The sequence below is a fragment of the Ursus americanus genome, chromosome 2, assembly GCF_024610735.1.
Source record: "Ursus americanus isolate L20-20 chromosome 2, mUrsAme1.1.p, whole genome shotgun sequence".
NCBI lineage: Eukaryota > Metazoa > Chordata > Mammalia > Carnivora > Ursidae > Ursus > Ursus americanus.
In genome coordinates this window covers 13,362,054-13,382,732 of record NC_142128.1, presented here as the reverse complement: position 1 = coordinate 13,382,732, position 20,679 = coordinate 13,362,054, and the positions used below count along the sequence as shown (strand labels likewise).

The 20,679-nt window shown below is 47.8% G+C and overlaps 1 protein-coding gene across 5 annotated transcripts in view; it reads right to left on the bottom strand.

Annotated features, from left to right (window-relative positions):
- The window catches only part of AUTS2 (activator of transcription and developmental regulator AUTS2), a 1,104,184-nt gene that overhangs the window by 11,830 nt on the left and 1,071,675 nt on the right, over positions 1 to 20,679 (bottom strand). For 2 of the 5 annotated variants that reach the window (XM_087868306.1, XM_087868329.1), the window contains 8 exons: positions 16,385 to 16,856; positions 14,981 to 15,234; positions 13,685 to 13,926; positions 11,946 to 11,990; positions 8,403 to 8,498; positions 5,881 to 5,952; positions 4,620 to 4,649; positions 2,735 to 2,806 (listed from right to left, as the gene is read on the bottom strand). In XM_087868306.1, coding sequence (XP_087724432.1) covers positions 2,735 to 2,806; positions 4,620 to 4,649; positions 5,881 to 5,952; positions 8,403 to 8,498; positions 11,946 to 11,990; positions 13,685 to 13,926; positions 14,981 to 15,234; positions 16,385 to 16,856 — 1,283 coding nt within the window. The remainder of the gene's footprint in view (positions 1 to 2,734; positions 2,807 to 4,619; positions 4,650 to 5,880; positions 5,953 to 8,402; positions 8,499 to 11,945; positions 11,991 to 13,684; positions 13,927 to 14,980; positions 15,235 to 16,384; positions 16,857 to 20,679) is intronic. The other 3 variants (XM_045786143.2, XM_087868311.1, XM_087868320.1) reach the window with 3 other exon arrangements.

The window sequence follows — 20,679 nt, the reverse complement described above, 5'->3', positions numbered from 1 at the left end:
CCTCTGGAACATGGATGTCCCACGATAACTCTCAGCCACCTTCTCTCCGAATCTCACGCCTCCCCAGACTAGCTCCCCTCCCTTGGCCACACCTCTCCACCTACTGGGCTCCCATTCTTCACGGCCCTTCGCCTGTTTCTGACTCACTTGCCCAATCTCTGAGCCTTGCCTGATGCTTACCGTCCGTTGGGGCCCGTGCCACCTCAAACTCTGTCAAACTGCCCCGAAGATGTCCCTGTCCCACTCTGTACAAGGAAGTCAACAAGGAGGCATCTGGGCTAGCCTGTGTGGGCATCAGACACCAGAGAAGTCTGCCACTCCCTCCTTGCGGAAGGCCGCCATTCCGCTCATTCACCATGCCCATTCCAAATGAAACCAGCCCGATCACTCCAAGCTGGAAGCAGTACCCCTTGGAAGCAGATGGCACGCTCACGGTTTTTTTATGCACACACGGATAAGCTCACCGACGAACGCTGAGCAACCAGAGGCCAGAACAGATGAGTGCCCTCTGAGCCTGGTACAGTAAGTAATCTGCAGGTGGTAGGTTCCCTCAAGAACTACTTGGGGGAAGGGCACTACAAGAATGAGGAAATGAACATTACGGAGAAAGGGGACAGTGTAATTTCTGCTCAAATCCACAGGGAACACGCTCGTCCAAGCTCCACTATAAAGTAATAGCCAAACCCCAAACCAAAGCTTCTAATTCACTATCAATCTATAAAAATCTTCTGAGTGCCTCCTTTAATTTGGTTGCCAAATTATTTAGTGCTAATATTGCATGGTACACAGCACAGTCCCATTAACCACAACTTAGGTCCATGAAGCAAAACGGAGCTTGGGGATTACAAAGAGTTTGCTGGGAAGGGAGGATGAGAAACCATCTCGTGTGCGAGAGGTCTTCCTAATTGAATGGAGATAATGAAACTTTTCGTCACCGGGGACACCTTCATGGAAAAGAAGTTGCTAAAGTGGCATATACAACATCCTTCGTTGCTTTTAAGCAAAGGAGCTACAAGGAGGACGTGTCTTACCTACCGTTCCGCCAAGCACATCATCCAGAACAAAAAGTGAATTGAACTTAAGCATCAAAATCTAGTTCGCCCTTCGAGCACACATACTTGCTAACGAAGCTAAACCATGAGGTTTCTAATTAAACCTCGCCTAACAAAGTAAAAGTGAGCAAAACCCACTGACGGGATGTTAGGAGAAAGAGCAGGCACTCGGCACCAAAGCACAATATCTTAGTGACTTTATTTACTGAGGCTGGTTTTTATTTATTTTTATTTTTTAAGATTTATTTAATTGAGAGAGACAGAGCGGGCACGCACGTGTGTGTGCACGCAACCGTGAGTGGGGGGGTGGGGGGGAAAGAGAGGGAGAAGCAGGCTCCCTGCTGAGTGGAGAGCCCGCTCTGGGGTTCATGGGGCTCAATCCCAGGACTCTGGGATTATGACCTGAGCTGAAGGCAGACACTTCCCAGACTGAGCCACCCAGGCATCTCTAACTAGGTTGGTTTTTTTTAAAAAAAAATCACGTAATCATTAAAAAACAAAACATTTCTGTGATGACCAGCTCTCCTTTATTTATCGGATTCTTTTCTTAAGCTCATAATGGCTCCCAAATGCTGTTAGCCCTAAATGCTTGTTTGTGGAAAAAAATGGTTGAACTTATTGGAATTACTTGATTGGTTGTTTTCTCCTATTCTTTCTTGGTAAATATCCAGACGGTAAAATCTGGGCTTGTCAGTTACTTTGGTCCCTAAGTCAACCAGTAGAAGGTGACTCTTCTGGTCATCTGCAGAAGGACCTTGACTATTCCCCGCTGTGTCGCAAACGCCTGGTAAAGCCCGGACCGTATTCATCTTTACGATGAAAATACAGATGGAAGTTTAAGCAAAGTAATCTGCGGACAGATAGGGTAACGGGTCAGAGTGGTTCTAGCAGGTACTGAGGGAACTCTGAACTCTGTCACTGGTCATCAAGAAGACTAACGGGCGTATTGAAAGGTCGCTATAACACTATTTCTAGAAGAGATTTCTCCTTAATACGCATTGCTGATAGGAGCTCAGAAACATCACACAGGGTCAGCTTTTCAATGTCACACAACGAAAAGAACGCACCGATTCTTACAGAAACGACAACTTTCATGTATAGCTCTTCCCAGACACTACGCGTTTTCCATATAAACACTTGGTTGCTATAATTAGATTATCAAAACCTTTTTTACACCCCTCCCCACCAGGATTTAATCTATATTTAAGCTCTTTGGATCAATACGATGACAAAATCGTCTAAAAAGATAAAACATCAGGGAGTTATCAGTTTATTTCTGTTTTATCATTTTGCGGGTGGTTTCCCTAATTAATAGGAAGGTTTCCCAATAGTGTTTCCAAGAGAAACTGGATCCTTCCTGCCAGGGGGTCTGTTTAAATGTATCCTCTGGGTGGCAAAGCGGTTAAGCGTCTGCCTTCGGCTCAGGGCGTGATCCCGGCGTTATGGGATCGAGCCCCACATCAGGCTCCTATGCTATGGGTCTGCTTCTTCCTCTCCCACTCCCCCTGCTTGTGTTCCCTCTCTGGCTATTTCTCTCTCTCTGTCAAATAAATAAATAAAATCTTAAAAAATAAATAAATAAATAAATAAATAAATGTCTCCTCTGTCAGGGGATCACACGCCCGCAGGCTCCCGTCACCTGCACTTTCCCATCCCCCGCCGGAGAAGGACACGAGACTGACCTTGACTTTCTGTTGGTGGTGGTAGATCTGCCAGGCGATGTGAACATGCATGGCACACCACTTCCCTGGTTTCTGGAACGAGAAAGAGCAATGCGGTCAGAAGGAAGACCTTGCAGAGAAAACCATCTCCAACTTCTGCAAAGCTTTTCAGCGGCTTTGGGCTGCAAAGGCGCTTTTACACGGAACAAGAGTGCTCAGTGCCCCCCAGCCCCTCTCAGCCTGGGCCCACGGGAGCCCCAGCTGGCGGCCACTGTGCCCCAAACCCTACTTGACGGGGACCTCCCCGGTTACCAGGGACAAGATGGCAAAAGCCCGAGCCCCACTTTGTGCCTCTTCTTTCTTTTCTGGTGCCAGCTGGCAGACCTGGGAGAGTGGGAAGCCCTACTTAACGAATGCGGCCATGCCACGATGCAAATCGGCTGTTCAGAGGAGCTAATTAGTGAGTGCCTGGGAATCGGCTCAAAACAAGAGAGGCCACAGAAGAACCCGTGTAGCCTTCCCCCAACGCTGTTTTGTCCTAACCCCCAGAGCAGAACAAAGAAATTCACATTTTTCCTGGAGCCCAGTTCCCACAAGTGCTTCGCTAAGAGTCAACGACCTATTCGTGCTGGTGGGTGCCGTTCGTTCCCAAGCAGAAAAAGGACAAAGGAGAGCGCTCATCCCTGCCTATGCTTTGGGTCCACCTGTGTCTCTCGTGATCCGTTCACGTCTTGCTCTCCGGGCACAGGAGTAACTGTGTGAGCTGTCTTACCACCCGGAGAGGGGGGACCACCTCGTTCCAGTCCGTTTGTGTTCTTGCTGTGTAACCTACTCATTCGCTCCAAACGTGCGCTCGGTAACTATAGGATGCGGGAGAAGAGACACTGCCCCAGTCCTACATCGGCAGAGGGCGGACGCTTCTGGTTTCTACGTTAAGGAGCTGTTCGTGAAACATACACTTCAGCCCAAGTCTGGGTCAGTTCTCTCGTAATGAAATTCTGGGTCATCGGAAATCACCTATGAGATGCCACAGTCCTCCTTTGCTTCTCTTTGGAGAAACTGAATTATCTGATTATATGCGCCAGGAGTGGGTTAAGGACAGCAGGACATCTCTCCATCCATCTTCCAACAGACCATCCATCATTCACAGCCACTCCCCCTACCAAGTAAGTCAGCCTTGTACTCAGAGGTCACCTTTTGGCCACTCTCCAGACCACTCAAGACATTAGCAAACTAAAGCCTATAGTAGCCCTCTTCTGCACCGGAGAAATAGGTCGGATGGCCGTGAAGGTCAATACCACTTACTGCAGCCACAGCCAGGATAAACAGACCCATATAGAGAGAGATGTATATAACTGTGCATCTGTCTATCTATCATCTATCAATCATCTATCTATCTATCTATCTATCTATCTATCTATCTATCTATCTATCATCTATCAATCATCTATCTATCTATCTATCTATCTATCTATCTATCTATCATCTATCAATCATCTATCTATCTATCTATCTATCTATCTATCTATCTATCTATCATCGATCTCTGCTAGATGCAGAAAAGACAGGAGAACTCGGTGAAATCCTACTTTCTGTCTGTAGCCTCAGTCCTCCTCCATATGTCCCCCTACTTGTCGAGCCTTTTAGCAGCACTGCCAACAAGAGACTCTGACTCAGTTGAATGTTTTATCTCTTTGCTTTCCCTCAACGGCCTGGCTTCCTCCAACACTCCAAGCAACACACTTTCGGCCGTTTTCAACCACACTACCTGAAAAACCCAGCCACTGTCATCCCACCATTTTATTCCAACGTTTCTATGGCCTGTTTCCTTGTAATGGATTTGTATTTTTAACCCGCAGGGAGTCACACAGAGGTTGCAAAACAGTTCTAGAAGAAGCTTTCTTACCCTTAACATAGGTCTGAAAGGATCTGTCAACTGTGAAGAGAAAATGACAACTTGGTTACATGCCTGTCACTCAAACAATTGCTCTAATTAACAAATTTGTAGTGCTTCATTAGGAGGGGAAATTAAAATGTTAGAATTTTACTTTTAAATGAAGCCCTTTTAGAGAATAATTAACCCATTTTCACACTATCAAAAGTGCCAAGTGTCCCCTCCCCCACTTCACAAGCCTGGGTACACCCACACTGACAAGCCCCCGACCAAGTTTAATCAAGAGCAGTTTGCCCTCTGGCAACATGGTTTGCTCACGTTACACATCTCAGGAGCCCCACTATCTCCGGCAGCCCTTCCCAGGCACACCGCACGGGTTCTAGGGGAGAACGGCCTCCAGACCGTAGACCTGTAAGGCTCGGCACCGACAGGGACCCGGGGAGAACTCGGCTGTCTTTGCCAACACGCTTAATTTGATGACTGCCCATGAACCAGCAGTTATGAGATATTTTTTAGACGTTCACTAACCATCAGAAAACTACTTCCACAGTTGAGTCATTTTAAACTTCTACCTAACTCTGGTCCCCAATTTCTGACTGCCCTGACCCAGGGAAAAAGACAGTTACTGTCAGAAGGAATCATTTGTCCGCATTTAAACAAAGGCGAACGTAGGTAATGATCTACAGACGAGACTATCTATTATCGTAGAACTTCCGATTCTTTCCCGAAGTCGGCAGACGTGGGCATTACGAACGGATGACAGAGGCAAAGCATGAGGGATATTTTACTTAGATCACAGGAGGACGCTTCCCGCATTAAAAGTAGAGGGCCAGGAGCGCTGTGCGGTGCAGTGACTTCCTGACCCCAGGAGAGCAGGGAGAGCGTCCTGTGACTTCCAGGAAGAAAAGCGCTTTGTGCTTTTCCCTTCCAAACATTTTACAGCTTCTTCTGAGTGACAGAAATTTAAGGAGACATCGACAGACAAGATTGGTCGAACAGAAACTACACAAGCTACAAGCGTCCACTTCCTGGGCTTAGACCACAGGACATTTGTCTTCTCTCCCATGGCGAGCCACTCCCCTTGTGTCATTTAGCCACAGTGGAGCAGGGGAGATTTTTGTTTTCTCAGCATGACTGGCATCTTCTTCCACAAACTAGAAGGGACAGCTAAAACAGCAGCGGGGCGGAAGGAGGTGCGCGCCCCAGGCTGGCTGTCCCTAGGAAACAAACACCCCCTGGTGTTACCGGCGACCGAGCCTGACTTTCTACGTACCCTCGGGTCCTTTTGGAGCAGAGTGTGTGGGACTGTCCCGGGTCGAGCAGCCACATCGATAGGGTTGGATGTCTACAAATTAATTAGACCACAGCTTAGAAGGCATATAACGCATGAACCGAAAAGCGAGATCTTTCTTTCGTTCTAAATTACAGAAGTCAAACGTTGATGTTGTTTGTTTGTTTCACTCTGGAATACAAGAGGTGACAGGTGCTTCTTCCCCAGTGATCACACATGCCCTTCAGGAGGTCCTGTTCTCTATGTTCTCAAAGGACCCCGACCAGAGTTTGCCCTGCCTAGGACAGGCATCAGAAAGCAGAGAGGGGGACCATGCCACATCTCAATGCCATGAAAAGGAAAGGACTGAAAAAAAAGAAAAGAGAACACACGAAAACACTGCCCCCAAATCCTCATCTCCTTCCGAGTTAGGGATGGCCCTGTCGCGGTGTTTTCGCTTTATCACCGAGCATTCTGAGATGCTCGAGTGAACGTTGCTGCAATGCGTACTGTACCAGGTGCTTCTCATCAGAACGACTCAAAGTGTTTTGCAGACATTAAGCGAACTCGAAATTTTAACTGGCAGACAATAACAGGGAATTACGCTCGGTAATTACTCATTAGCAGCGGTGGAAATGGGACAAGAGGACCTAATTTAGGGACCGCACAGACCTACGATGAAATGATTTCTGCGGCGATGCAGCTTCATCTGTCCGATGCCGCCACCATTCTTAAATGTCATTCGTAACAATAACCTTATCTACGGGCTTCTGTCCTTTGAATTGACAGCAACAACAGGAAGCCGACTTCCCCGTCCACAGCCCTTACTTTCTAGGGGAGGAAAGGATTCAGAACGTTTTCCACCGGGTATTTCATTTAAGAAATCACTTCTGTGACTCCTCTCACCCCAGGAAGTTAACGCATGTGGGAAAAGAGCTCAAGTTTAGGCACCAAGCTTGCCTATAAGGAGAAGGGAAAAAAAAAAAAAAAGAATGGAAGAAAGAAAAGCAATCAGCTGCGGTACAACTAACAATTAAGCTGGAGTTGTTAACAGCCTGATTTGCATACATATGAAGAACTCCGCTAATGAACTGCAATCTACATATTCAATCAGTAAGATGGCCTGGAAAGGCCTATTTCAACACCAAGAGAGACACTTTCTTGCCCAGATGTAGATTTCTGTGTGATTGGATAATTGTGAGTGAGGGAAATAGTCTAATTTATTAAATGACCTACCAGTCTGTTCGGGGAGGCACTAGAGATTTGGTGCAACCCAGAGGGGACAGACCAGGGTGGGAGCGGGTAGTGAACAGCAGCAGACCCCGGGAAGGGGCTGAAAAATCACCACTGGGTGCCCAGGGCCATCATTAAAGCCCCAGGTAGGGATCACCTGGCCTATAAGCCACAGTTCCCAGCAGGTAAATGTCATTTCTCAGGTGTAGCTGGTCCCACCCCTAAGGCTTTTAAATTTCTTTTCTTATTTCTAGCTTTGAGGCAACATGCCTTTGGAAATGCAAAATGCGCTCACATCCTGGGTGACTCTGGCCCCAAACTGGTGTTTTCTCTTAGAAAGGAGATGGGGAGGGAAAAGAAAAGAAAAAAAAAAGCAAAGAAAGCCCAATCACACAGAACCAAATTTCCTACTATAAAAATCTGCAAATGGTTACTGACATCACTGCATTTTGCTTTTGTATAAAAATAAAGTGAGGGCTGTAATAAAGTCACATAAAGGGGGGCTGTTCGGAGACTCACCCCTCAATACTGACCCTCGGAGACAACTCTAGCCCAAGCCGAGGAGAACACTGACGAGGTAGAAAAGGATTTTATTACTGTGAAGGGCAAACGGTTAGCTTCGTGCTAGGCTGTGAGTCTGGACCCTGGCAAGTGTGACCACGGCTGAGGGAAGGCTGAGGCAGGGCAGAGAGGGAACAACGGTACACGAAAGGGTGGCAGGCTGCCCTCCACGTGCGGCAGACCCCTTCTTTGCAGACACACAGGGCTAAGGAGCGGAAGGGGGGAGATGAGCGGAAGCAGCTTCCTTCGCGCAACCGGAAGGATGAACTTTTAGTTTGGAACAGTTCTGCTCCTTGCTACTCAGATCAATGGAGGCTCAGCTATGCATCTTTGCTAATAACATATATCTCAAGGACAAGTTGGTGCACACGAATCTGACACTCCGTACGTCTCCTGGCCAGAAGCTTATGTCCACAATACTGGTGGAAAAAGATATATATATATATGTCTTCTGTATATAGTAAAGATTACAAGAAATCCTAGCTCAAGTGAGATTACAGGGGTAGCACAGACTGAAAATTAAATTTGGGCTGAGGTTTAAAACTCAAGGGGCTAGCAAAAAAAAAAGAAAAAAAGAAAAAAAGAAAATACTCTCCCTCTAATCCCAATGGTCACTCTGGATTGGAAAAATGAGTCACTGGCAGGCGAGGGGATGTGGAACCCTCCCGCCTGCCTCACCTGAGGCTCTGCTTGTAAAGATGCTTGTGTGTTTTCACAGTCAGGTTGCTTACCTTCGGCTGAAACGCTCCTTGTAGTGAACCAAAAGGACCAGTGGGTGGAATCATAGGGGGGATGCCCGATACTGCAGGAGGGTAGGAATGGAAGAGCTGCGGCCAAAGACGGAGAGGGGAGAAAAAGATTTTAGTAGGAGGCAAATGATATCTTCCGATTCCCTTCCCATCAAACGACATCCACATTAGCAAGCCAGGTAATGCCAGTTTGATGCTATTAGTCAGGAAGCCATGATGAAATGATCACACAGATGGGCCATGAATGCTTAACTTAAAAAGTTAAAAGTAGTTCAGAATCAATCAGCCAACAAATGATGTCCCAAATGAGGACATCATTAGAAAGGGAGCTTTTCTAATTATTAATTGTTAAATCGGATAGAAGACCTAAATGGCTTGAGATGTTAATGTGCATCAAAAACAGGAGGGGTTGCTGAGCCAAATGAGATGTCCGGAAAATTACAAGTTAATTAGAAAAAGGGGGGGGGAGAAAAATTAAGAAAAAGGAAGAAAAAGAAGCAAGTCTTTATGAGTTTCAGGATTTTATACCATTAAAACTCAATTAGTACTTTTAGATTTTTAATAGTTTGAGGAAATGAGAAAATATTCACAATCCTTGCTTCATTAGATTGTTCGAGAAGTAGTGGTTTCAGAGGACAATTTAATTGTCTCGTCTCAAATGATGACAAATATTTGTGGGAGGGTAAAATGAAACAACTCCGTGTACACTCACAATGAAGCTGTTTTTTTTCTGGAAGATGGACAAGCTCACTGGGGGCTGCTCAAGCCAAGCCCTTGATGGGGCTGACCACTCAGTGAAGGGAGAAGAATGATTCTGAATTAAGAATATGAATTTTCTGGAATTAACTAGTTTACAGAGGACACGATGGAGGAAAGAAATACACGGCCATACTGAAGACAAGGCAAACACAGCCCTTCCTCCTCCTAAAACTCGAGTATTTCTGAGATCCCACTGCCCTGGTTCCATTCACTTCGATCAAACCACCACAGAGATAACAGGTCACGTCCCACCGTTACGGTGGTGTACTATGTCAAAAATACAATAACAGGGGCGCCTGGGTGGCACAGCGGTTAAGCGTCTGCCTTCAGCTTAGGGCGTGATCCCAGCGTTATGGGATCGAGCCCCACATCAGGCTCCTCCGCTATGAGCCTGCTTCTTCCTCTCCCACTCCCCCTGCTTGTGTTCCCTCTCTCGCTGGCTGTCTCTATCTCTGTCAAATAAATAAATAAAATCTTAAAAAAAAAAAAACTTAAAAAAAAAATACAATAACAATGCAAGCTTCTCCCCATAACGACTTGACGTTGGCTATTTCTAGGTAAGGACTGAAATGCCTATTTCATAATCCTGTTTTCAGAGCACGTCCTTTTCGGTTGGTCTTCATTTCATTTTGCTCCCTTCAATGATGCAGCAAAGTTTTTCAGACTAATTGATATTGAACTAAATCCACTTGAACAGTGATTGCAAGCCAAGTGCCCTCATTTAAAACTACTTTTAAGTCTAAAATCGTGTTTTAGATACTTGAGTGCATTGCATCTTAATTCCCCTTATAACGTCCTAATCCCCAAAGCAGGAGAGACTAAGTGCTTCATATATTATCCACTATAACTAATAAAACGAAATAACTCTCCCACAGTACACTGTATAAAGCAGAGTAATTAAATACACACACTCAAATTTCTATGACTCTACCTCCAGGTGGGTCATATTTCCTTGAATGTTTTCAATAAAAAATGGGATATTTTCACCATTTTCCTTTTGCTGTAGTCCACTGCTGACCCCCTCAGAATACAGCTGACTATCTGTCCCCCCAACTTGATGAAATATCTTAAGTCCTTAAGTAATAAAACATAAACCTGGCAAAAATTCAGGCCTCTCGGCTGACTCTCCATCTTAAATCCAGGACCTTCTGTGGACTAAGCTTATAAAAAGGCACCACACATTTTGTCCTAGGGAGTACCTCCGAGCCACCTGTTGGGTACGCTGAACTTGCTTAGGAATGACTTTGTTAGCTGGTCCTTCATTTAAATCAGCAAATACCGACAAAGGGCAGAAATCTGCTGGTCATCAAGGATGGCACCATTCACAGGACAGCCCTAAAGTGGAGACCCCCGGGTCTACTGGATTTTGCACGTCCATCTAAAAAAATGCTTTTGTGGGGCACCTGGGTGGCTCAGCCAGTTAAGCATCTGACTCTTGGTTTCAGCTCAGTTCATGATCTTGGGGTCCCGGGATCGAGCCCCACGTCGTGTCGGGCTCCGTGCTCAGCAGGGAGTCTGCTTGTCTCCCTCTCCCTCTGCCCCTTCCCCTGTTCCCTCTCTCTCTCTCTCAGATAAATATTTTAAAAACAAAGAAATAAAAGAAATACAAAACGCTTTTGGATCACAGCACTGAGCACAAAGTGTCAGAACAATGTGGGGCCCAGGCACTTGGATATACTCTCCTCTTCGTAAGGAGCCTTCCCCACGTTACATCAGCATGTCTCTGGGGGAACTCCGTCTTCACTGATTTCTAATACTTTGTAGTCTTGACTTCTCAGCTACACTCTGGACTGAGACACTGTCTAGTGATCTGATTGAAAGTATGAATGAATTCACAGGCTTTGCTGACTAAGGAGCACTTCTGTTCAAGCAAGCATAGCTGAGTATGGGGGACCGACATGCCTACAAGCAATTATTAATCTTCTTTCCTTCTGGTATCATTTAAAAAAGTAAAAATAAACCACTGAGCGAAGAGACTTGCAAAATTTCAGGTAAACATGATGCAGTATTCACTCCGTAATCAAAATATCATGGTAAGATGTTCAAGGTGTTTGTAGTTTTTAAAAAAATCCTCGTCTGCTATCTCTACTGAATCTGTGACTTAGGTTGGTACCAATTTAAGTTCGAGAACTGAACTCTTTAAGATGGGATAAAGCGAATATTTTTTTATATATAAAGAAGAAGGAGTTTAAAGGGGAAAAATCCTAGATTTCCATATTAAGACCTTCTTTTATTAAAATGATATTTTTGTTTTTAGTTGTAACAGCTCAGGAGAACAATACCAGCCATGTGGGAGAGGGGTCGACGTTTTGTCAGGGGGAGATGAGAATCTGCTTTTTTGAGGCACTGAGGAGTCAAAAAAGACTGATGGCATTCTATTTGGAAGAAATCATTCAAGCGGAATTCTGGGAATTCTGCCTTAATGACGCTTCGGTTGATGACTGAAATCCTGGGATTTCGGAGTCTCCTGAAACCGTGGTGATCCCACGGCAGACACTCCACTTTGAGGCCAGATGCCTGGCTTCCAGTGTGGTTCACCTGTGCTTTCCAGTTTTAGGCACGCTAATGATCTTTTGATTCGGAAGACGATACTGCATCGTTACCAGAAGCAAACGTCACAAAAGCAAGCATCCAAAGTGACGAGGAGCAATGGGAATTCTTGCAAAGATGATTAAGGAAGGCTGCTAGTCATTTACTGATCTGTGGCAAGAGCACACAAATGGAAAAGCAGTTACATTGAATGGGTAGCATGGTAACAAGACTCACACTGTGCCGGTAGAATGGGTCAACTTTTGTAGGGTATTTGTCAAACTGTAAAGGGATCAAAGCAAAAGCTAGTTACTTAAAGAGTCTACATTTCTGTTCACTGCTTCAGCAGAGGCAGCCCTAAGTCAGCTTCTCTGTCATTAGCTGTCATCCGACTCCACAACCTCGCTGCATAGGAAGAACCCTTCTCGACTCCTGAGTTGCTCCGACAAGAAATGGAAAAGCAAAGTGAGAACCCATGCGGTGCATTTAGGCCCTGGTCGCACGAGAGTGTCTTTCTGTCTAGTCTGTATTTAGAGACTGGCACAAACCAGACATCTCAACTGGAGAAAAGAGGCAGATTCAGATCAATCGGAGAGAAGTGAGCATTTGGTCTAATCCATGCAGAGATTCACCTTCCCTTTGGCAGAAAAACTGTACATTCAGCCACCTGCTGAGACGTTTTACACCCAAATGGAAAGGCATCTGGGTGAGGTCTTACAACTTTTCTTTTGAGCAGAAAAGAGTATACCGCTGCTTCCTCTAAATAACATCAGCTTCCTGGTGCCGTAACCCCCCTTAGTTAGATTTCATTTATTTGTGTAACGGCTGCCTCACGCTGCCAGAAACTCTTTTCCAAAATAATAGGCCCTTAAAAATATAGCTGTTGAGAAGTAGAATTCATCCAGAAAAAAGATACAGGATCTGTTACAGGAAAAAATTTTGGTCCCGAGGTCTCATTTCTAATATTCTCGTACATAAATTTAGAAAATAAACTTGAAAATCTATATTTTAAAAAATTAAGTTGAACAAAATACGAAGGGGGAGGGAGGAGAGGATACAAAGTTTGGTGGAGAGGGCACCTCTTAAAATCATAGAATTCAAATCCAGTCTCACCATGCCGATACTGAATCAAGTACTTCCTTAAATACTAAAAATTAAGTAAGGAAAACACCCTAATACTCACGGTGGCAGACAGGGCTCTACCTGAGAATATTAAGCACCCTAATATGGCACTATTCATCATAGTTCATAAGTTAAAAAAAAAAAATTCCTAACTGGTTCCCCTGGCATATGCGAGACCCAGTCAAGACCAAGACCATGTCGTGCCAGTGGCACCTTCTACCTCAAGGCCAAGTTCTGCCCCCGGGGGCGCATGGCTCCCTGACCACTTGCTGACAGAGTAGGATACCAGCCTGGGGCACCGTGTTATGAAACACAAGAAATAGAACCGCCCCCCCTCCCCACAACAAAACAGGCTTCGGAGAGCCACCTGAAAGAGCAGGGGCTCACGGACACGGTCCAGGTCTTTGGACGGCTCTCTCCCCTCCTCGGCCCCCCTCCTGACTGCCAGGATTCTACGAGCATTTATCCGCTGTGACTTGGAGCGAAGCACGGACAGATAGCTTTTTGTAAGTGGTGGCCCTCCCCCACGATGCTCGAGGAGACAAATTACCCTTGAAGAAGTTATCTACCAATACCGGATGGGACTGCTTGGAAGGCATCGAGAACACCCTCCCCCCACACCCATGCACACGTGTAGTGCTAAGACAGAACTGTCCAGAAAGAAGTGCCTACCTGAGGCCCTGGGTTAGCGCTGCCTGGAGCAGGGCACATTCCCTCTTCCCCCGCCAAGATGGACAAGGCCGAGGGAGCCCCCTACATGGCCACCGCTCCCCATTCCATCTCCTGTGCCCCGACAGCCCATTCCACCCCAGCGTGCTGCATCAAAAAAAGAGTCGTGCTCTACTTATCCTCACATTTCTGCCTGGGGTACGCACCATGGGAGGTGCTGGCGTCGGCATGATGGCAGTGGGCGGGATGGCGTGGGGGAACGGCGTGAAGGTGTGCTGGTGCGTGTGCTGGTGCGTGTGCTGGTGCTGGTGCTGGTGCTGGTGGAACTCGGTCCGCAGGTAGGGCGGAGGGCCCAGGGAAGCCCCACGGTCAGCACTCTGAGAGGCCAAAAAACGTGTGTTCAGTTCCTGTCGCAAGATGTCTTGCTCTGGAAAAGAATGGGAGGGAGAGGGTGACGCTTTTTGCCACAACAGGAATAGCCTTCGGGTCGGGACATCTGAGGACCTGACCAGACGGGGACAGGGCCAAGGGTGCTCCCGAAAGCCCCTGTGCCCCCAGACGGAAGGGGAGTACCGAACGGAGGATCCGGACACCCAGTCACAATCGAATTGTGTTCTTCTAGCCTCTCGGCTTTCGGGGACAGGCTCCAGGCCGAACAGCCGAGGTCCATTTTCAGCTCTGTTAGCATCCGCTCAGGGAGCCAGGGCGTGGGCAGTCACTCATCCAGGGCTCGGTTCCCTCATCTACCGTAGGGCACAATAATATTGTCCATGGTGTGGGTTGTTTGGGGGGGGGGGTTCAAGGAATTAATATATTTAAGTGCTTAAGAACGTGACTGCACCCCAGTCTGTGTGATCACGGCCATGTTCTCGTGTCTTCTTCAACAAGGGGAAATTTCGGCAGTAGTAACATGGCTACGATGGACCCGAACTTGGGATCCCGGCCTGATCGATGCAGGTGAGGAGAAGAGGTGCTAATAGCTAACCCTTGATTTTGTTCACACTCAACACTCTGTACATGACAAGTGTATCTTCCCCTCGCAAGAAGGTAGAACGCCCCACTCACTGAAAACAAACCCTCACACCAGGATGGCACTTTCAGAGCCTGGAAAGGAACAGTCTCTGGGCCTGGCAAGGTTCCTGTCCCTCTCACGGGAGCCCAGGCGACAGGGCATCTACAGTCCGTGTTTGCCCACTCAGTGGGTGGAATCAGCTGGAAAAGCCTCCTGACTTCCAACGAACCGCTTGCCCCGGGCAGGGTCCGAGCCTCCAAGGTTGTGCGGGGTCGGCATGGTGCTGGGTCATTTTGGCTGAACTTTAGCCCACAGAGGGCTGGAGGAAGGTTACAAGAATACATCTAATAAAGCAGGAAATCGTCAAAAGAGAAAAACCCAGGCACGAGGGACAGCGCAGACAGTGCTGGGGCTGCCAGTGTGGCAGATGGGGGCTGGGGGGGGGGCGTGGGGGGCTCCTCCCTCCTACCTGAGTAAGTGCTTCCGGCCGGGTGTCCGGGGACCTGCAGACCCCCTGACGTCAGAGGTGGCGGAGGAGGCAAGGCCGTGGGAGGGGCAAACATATTGGGGTGATGTGAGTGTGCGGGGGGCTGGAGGGTGGGAGTGAAGCTGTGCAGGGGGCTATGGTTGGGCAGTGAGAGGGGGAAGGGGGAGGCCGAGGGGTGGTGAGAGATGTGAGGAGGGCCGGGCTGAGTCTTCGCCGGAGTGCTGCTTCTGCTACTGCTGTGGCAGCAACCACCAAAAAAAAAAAAAGGAAGAAGAAAGGAAAAAAGGTAAGCAATTTATTTTCTTAAAAAAAAAAAATCCTATCTCCTTGCCCAAAGCCATTCAACACTTTCTCTGGCTCCTTCCTGTTTACAGACCCTCCCCCTGAGCATAAGAGAAGCTTCTGTTACCATCACAACCAAGGACCGCAAGACAGGAGCTCAGTGAGGCCCCAGGGCTACTGTGGGCTCGGGGTCCCGGCGGCGGCTTTGGCCAAAAACCCCGGTCCGCTCCCCGCTCTGCGGCCAAGTTCTCGTCTCTGCCCCTAGGATCCCTGTGCCTTCCCACCCTCCACGAGCCACACGTCCTGCAATTTCCAGAGAGGAGCAAGAGAAATGGCTGATCACCCCCTCTGCCTGCGACCCCCTTCAACGAGGAAGCACAAGCGGCCTGGTCTGGGGCCCATGAACACGAACTTGGGGGAAGAACCCCAGCTAAGGCAGTTCCCTTTCCCCTGTCCTGGACTGGAAGGAGCAAGCCCTAGAATCCCCCAGTCACCAGGTTGTCACAAGGGAAGCAAAGCCACAAGAGTCCCGCGAGGTTAAAATGACCACCCCTGGGGCCAAGCAAGGGTGGGCCATGCTTGGCCCCACACCCTGGGGTTTCTGTCTCCCTTTCCTTGGCAGTCCTCCCTCGGGCTACTCTGAAAACTTTCCTTTGTAGTTTGGCAAAGACAAGGCGGGAGAGAGCCTGGATCTCCACACGGGAGCTCCTCCTTCTCCAAACGCAGCCTGCTTCTCATTCTCAGCCTCCCGGGCCGCCTTTGGAAGTCCATGGTAATGGCAAAACCAGCCAGAATACTCCCTGGTCCCCATCTTCCTGACTCTGGAGACGCAGGGAGATGAAGCATCTTCGAGTCGTCCTCCCTCGGAGGCAAATGGCCTCCCTTCTAAGATTCTCCTAACCCGGGTGCCCCTCAGTTCTTCTGCGCTGGTTCTCATGCACCCCGCCCCTTCCCTGGGCCCTCTCTCTGTCCTCCGGTCTCTGCCTCCCCGAGAACACGGCGACAGTGTTTGCAACAAGAAATGCCGGTCTCCTTGGGCACGCCTTCCCCGCTCCCACCTATAGAAGATGGCAAAAGTCCGGCCAGGAAAGCAGGCTGGCTCACCTTAAGCTGTTGAGGCTTAGGCTACTGCTGTTGTAGGCTGACAAGGGCTGGGAGAGGCTCTGGGACGAGGGGTGGGCCTGCACAGGCGGGAGGCTCTGATGGAGCAGCTGGGTGGGGGACTGCGGCCTCGGTGGCCTCTGCACTGGAGGCTGTGGGGCGGGCTGAAGCTGGGCCTCTGGGGGCGCCTGTGGTGGCTGTGTGCTTGGACGCGGGGGCTGAGGCGGGGCCTCTGTGCGCTGGACCAGGTCGGGGTCTGGAGAAGGAGCTCGGGGCTGGGGCTCCGCCTGGGGCTGGGGCAGCGGCTGAGGGACCTGAGGGCAGGGGTCTTTAAGCACCACGGGCTCAAAGATCGGCTCTTTGCAACAGTCCTGGCTCTTCTCCTGGCTTCTCTCTAGACCCGATATCTTGGGGACAATCGGCCCCGCATCCTGGCTGTCATGTTCGGGGAGCGCGCCAACACCTAACTCCGGATCTGTATGGGGGAGAGCAAAGACAAAATCACAGGCAATGACACGTGAGTGCGAAACACGGAGCAGAAAGCCAAGTCCAAGCCCAGATCCCATGGTCCCACCAACAAGGCACATGGCCTAGTGCCGCGTCCCGGCTTCCTGTCCTGACTTGACCGCGTGCGGGCCATGAGCACGCTGCAACCAGGGCCGACGGGCGATGGGCAAAGGCCAGCCGGCCACAGGAGGCTGCATTCCAGAAGGCGGCCTAGGCCCCCAGAGTCTGAAAATGCATGTTGACTTCAATCCTGACAAAGCCTTTTACGCAGCAAAATTAAGAAACAATAGCGGACGAGTTGATTTTTTCCCTTTTAAAATACATCCAGTTCTTGAATATACAAAAGAGCGGTGTTTTCAAACAGCGAGTGAAGCAAATGTTACTTAACCACACACAGATGTTTCTTCTTGGCCTCGCCTCTTCCCCCTTTCCACTCTGACTGATGAGACACACTTGACATTTACAGAAATAATTTTGTGTTTGGCAAGTGCTAAACTCTGGTCAAACGTCGGGCCTCCTCATGCTCACCAAGTGATCCTAGCAACGTCTGAGATCCAAGGTGCAAACATGACTTCCAATCAATTTACAGCCAATGACACATGACGGACATTGTAAAGGGAACCCCTCGCCCCTCCAGACCACTGGGTGCGATGCTGAATGCTGAAGCTAAGCCTGGATGTAAAATCTACGTGAAATTTCACAACCACGGGAAAAATGTAGTGAGTACATGCTCCTGTTATGAATTTAAAAGACAGGCTTCTCGGGGAGCCTGGGTGGTACAGTCGGTTAAGCGTCCGACTCTTGGTTTCGGCTCAGGTCACGATGATCTCACAGGGTGGTGGGATCGAGCCCTATGTCAGGCTCTGCGCTCAGCATGGAGTCTCCTTGAGATTCTCTCTCCCTCTGCCCCTTCCCACCCCGCTTGCGTGTGCGCTCTCTCTCTAAAATAAAATAAATAAAATCTTAAAAAAAAAAACAACAACAAAAAAACTATGCCCCTTTCCAAAGATCCACGCCACATCACAGACTGGTTGCTTGATTAGCCCATTAGTCCAACTCCATCAAATCCTCTAACAGAAGAATGAAAGACAAATATGCATTAACTAGAAATGAATGCCCCTATCGATGAGAAAGTATTTTTGTATACATCTGGGGGAGGGAGGATGACATCTTTCTCCATCTTTGTGCTAAGAAAGCCATCCTTTTATTCTCAGACAACTCACAAACAGGAAGAGAACAGATCACAGTAGTCTCTGAAATGAGGATGTGTTCCAGGCATTCCTCAAGAAACTACTCTGGGCATGATCTTTCTCTCCCAATCTCACTGTATCAAGTGTGAGAAATAGATGGCATTCTCCCTGGTCCTATCCATTTCTGTTGATGTTCTCTTGGGTACACCCACTTGCCATTCTTCTTTCCTGGAATTTGCATCAAAGCAACCCCATATTTTCACTGTCCTTTTGGTGAAAGAGATCAAACCTGTGACGCGCACATAAAGCAGAAACAAGCTGGGTTTATAAACAAAGCACAGTTTTGGCTAACGTGACCTTGGCTCTCTTCATGCCTCATAGAACAACCTGGAACAAATGCACTGACAGCATGCAAAGACAGTGCCCTCTTTGCATGTTTCGGCTCCAAGGATAAAGCGTCCAATAAGGCCCTGGTGAGAAGTAATGCCAGACTGCTGGCACCCCACTCACACGTATTTCCACCCAGTGCTGTCCTTCAGAACCTTTGTGGGAAGATTTTTGCTTGTGATAAGCTGAGATTTTATGAATTCCCAAAACCTTAGTTTCTAGCTTGAGGGCTGAGAACATGAAGATTCTTGATGTGGACAGACCCCCATGCAGCCCAAACTGCTGAATCATGAAAGAAGACCCTTTATCTGCAGACGCCCACACCCAGGGGTTCTGGCCTGGCTTCTCTTTCAATGCTTTTGCTATCATTTCCACAAGATGACCATAGCCAGCACTTACATGAGCTCAGTGAGCTCCCCAGGGGTCCCACAATGCCAGAGGGTTAGTTAGGTTTGGGGCAGAAGCACTAACACCCCAGACATCCTAACCGCACAGAATGCAAGAGATTCTCCTCAGTGAGAGGTTCCGCATGCATAACTCAGATGCTAATGTAGGATTATTATGGTATAATGGCAGGAACACATTTCTATCCTTTGGAAGCGCTTTGCTCTGTAAGGACTGGGATGGTAAAGAATAAATACAGAGATATTTTCCATCTCATTAAGTAGGAATTCAAATTCATGTTCCCACTCCCGAAATCAATGTCCAAAGTTTCTCTCGGACATAAAAGAAAGTTTCCTCTTCCAAGGGACCCCACCCCCCAGAGGCTGTCACTTAGATTTTCTTCTGCCGGTAAGGAAGCACTTTAGAAACACACAAGTAAGTGCTTTGTTTATGTAGCTTGACTATATTTATCTCCTTGCTCTTTATTTAATGGGCTTCTAGAATGTGGACGACACAGCCAAGCCTGCCGGGGGCATGGTGCGGGCTTGGGCTCACTTCCCAAGGCTCTGTAAAGGCGAACGGGGTTGGCTTTCATGTCTCCTCTGTTGTCCCATTGTCTTGGTGGGTTAGCACCAACCCAGACACAGCCAGAGCGAGGGGGAGCAGTGCCCAGACCAGGGATCGTCCCCCCGGACAATCAGTGGGCAATCTCTCTAGCGAGCCCTGTGAATGTCTACGGGATCGTCCATGATGAATGATTCTGATGACCCAGCAGCACAGAATTTCAGCCCCAGACCAGAATCCGGGAAACCATCCCAGGACTTCTCAAACTTTAAAATGCATAGAAATGACCTGGACGTCTGATTAAAATGCCGAGTTGGACTCAGGAATTCTGGGGTGGGGCTCCAGAGGTCTCCCTTTCTGAGTGTTTCCCAGGTGATACTACTGAGGCTTGGACCTTTCTGTGAGTATCAAGGACCTTATCCAATCCCCTCTGATTAGAAGTTAAGCAACTTGGTTGCTGGAGGTCACCTGGCTGTTTAATAAATCAGATGACTTTCATTCTAGTCGTGACTCTTGCCACCATTAATTGCTTTTTCTCTGATTTACACTGGCTGCGCTCTCAGAAGCAAAAATCCTAAAGCAAAGCAGGAATCCACTAAAATATCTGGTACAAGGAGACGGTGCAAAGGGTTAGTTAGGAAAGCTATCATCAATCCATCGACGCCCTGTTGCTGTGAAACCTACAAGCAAGGCAACGGCAGGCTGGAAGGCTGGTAAGAACTTTGGGGCTGAGACAGTTCTCGACTCCCCATTTACACAAGTCTCTTGAGGCACAGATTAGGCGTCATGAGTTTTTGTGGCTAATCGGTAATGCATTTCCTCTTCCTTTCAATTATTCAATAAATGTATCTTCCCAGTTAAGCTTTTCCACCTTGACAGTCAATTTGTCTTACTGTGCTTCTCCAAAATTGGCAAGAACAAATTAAAAAAAAAAAAAAAGGTGTATTGCTCTGTGTGCTCTGAGTTTGCCAAACGATGAAATTTGCTGAGGTTGAAAGAAATAAGAATGTGCAAATCGACCAGTCTTATTTACAAGTTTTCCTCATTACATTGTGGGGCTTTAAAATCTCTCTTCTGTGATGATAAAAATAACACATCGTGCTTATAATAAAAGACATGCAAATTAAAATTACACTGAAGAGTCTACAGTATAAGGGGTGAATTTACCACATGTAAATTGTATCTCAATAACCTTGACTCAAACACAATACATTTTTTCAAAAGGTAAGGGTAGATTAGGAAAAAATTGTTTAATTTTGATCCAAA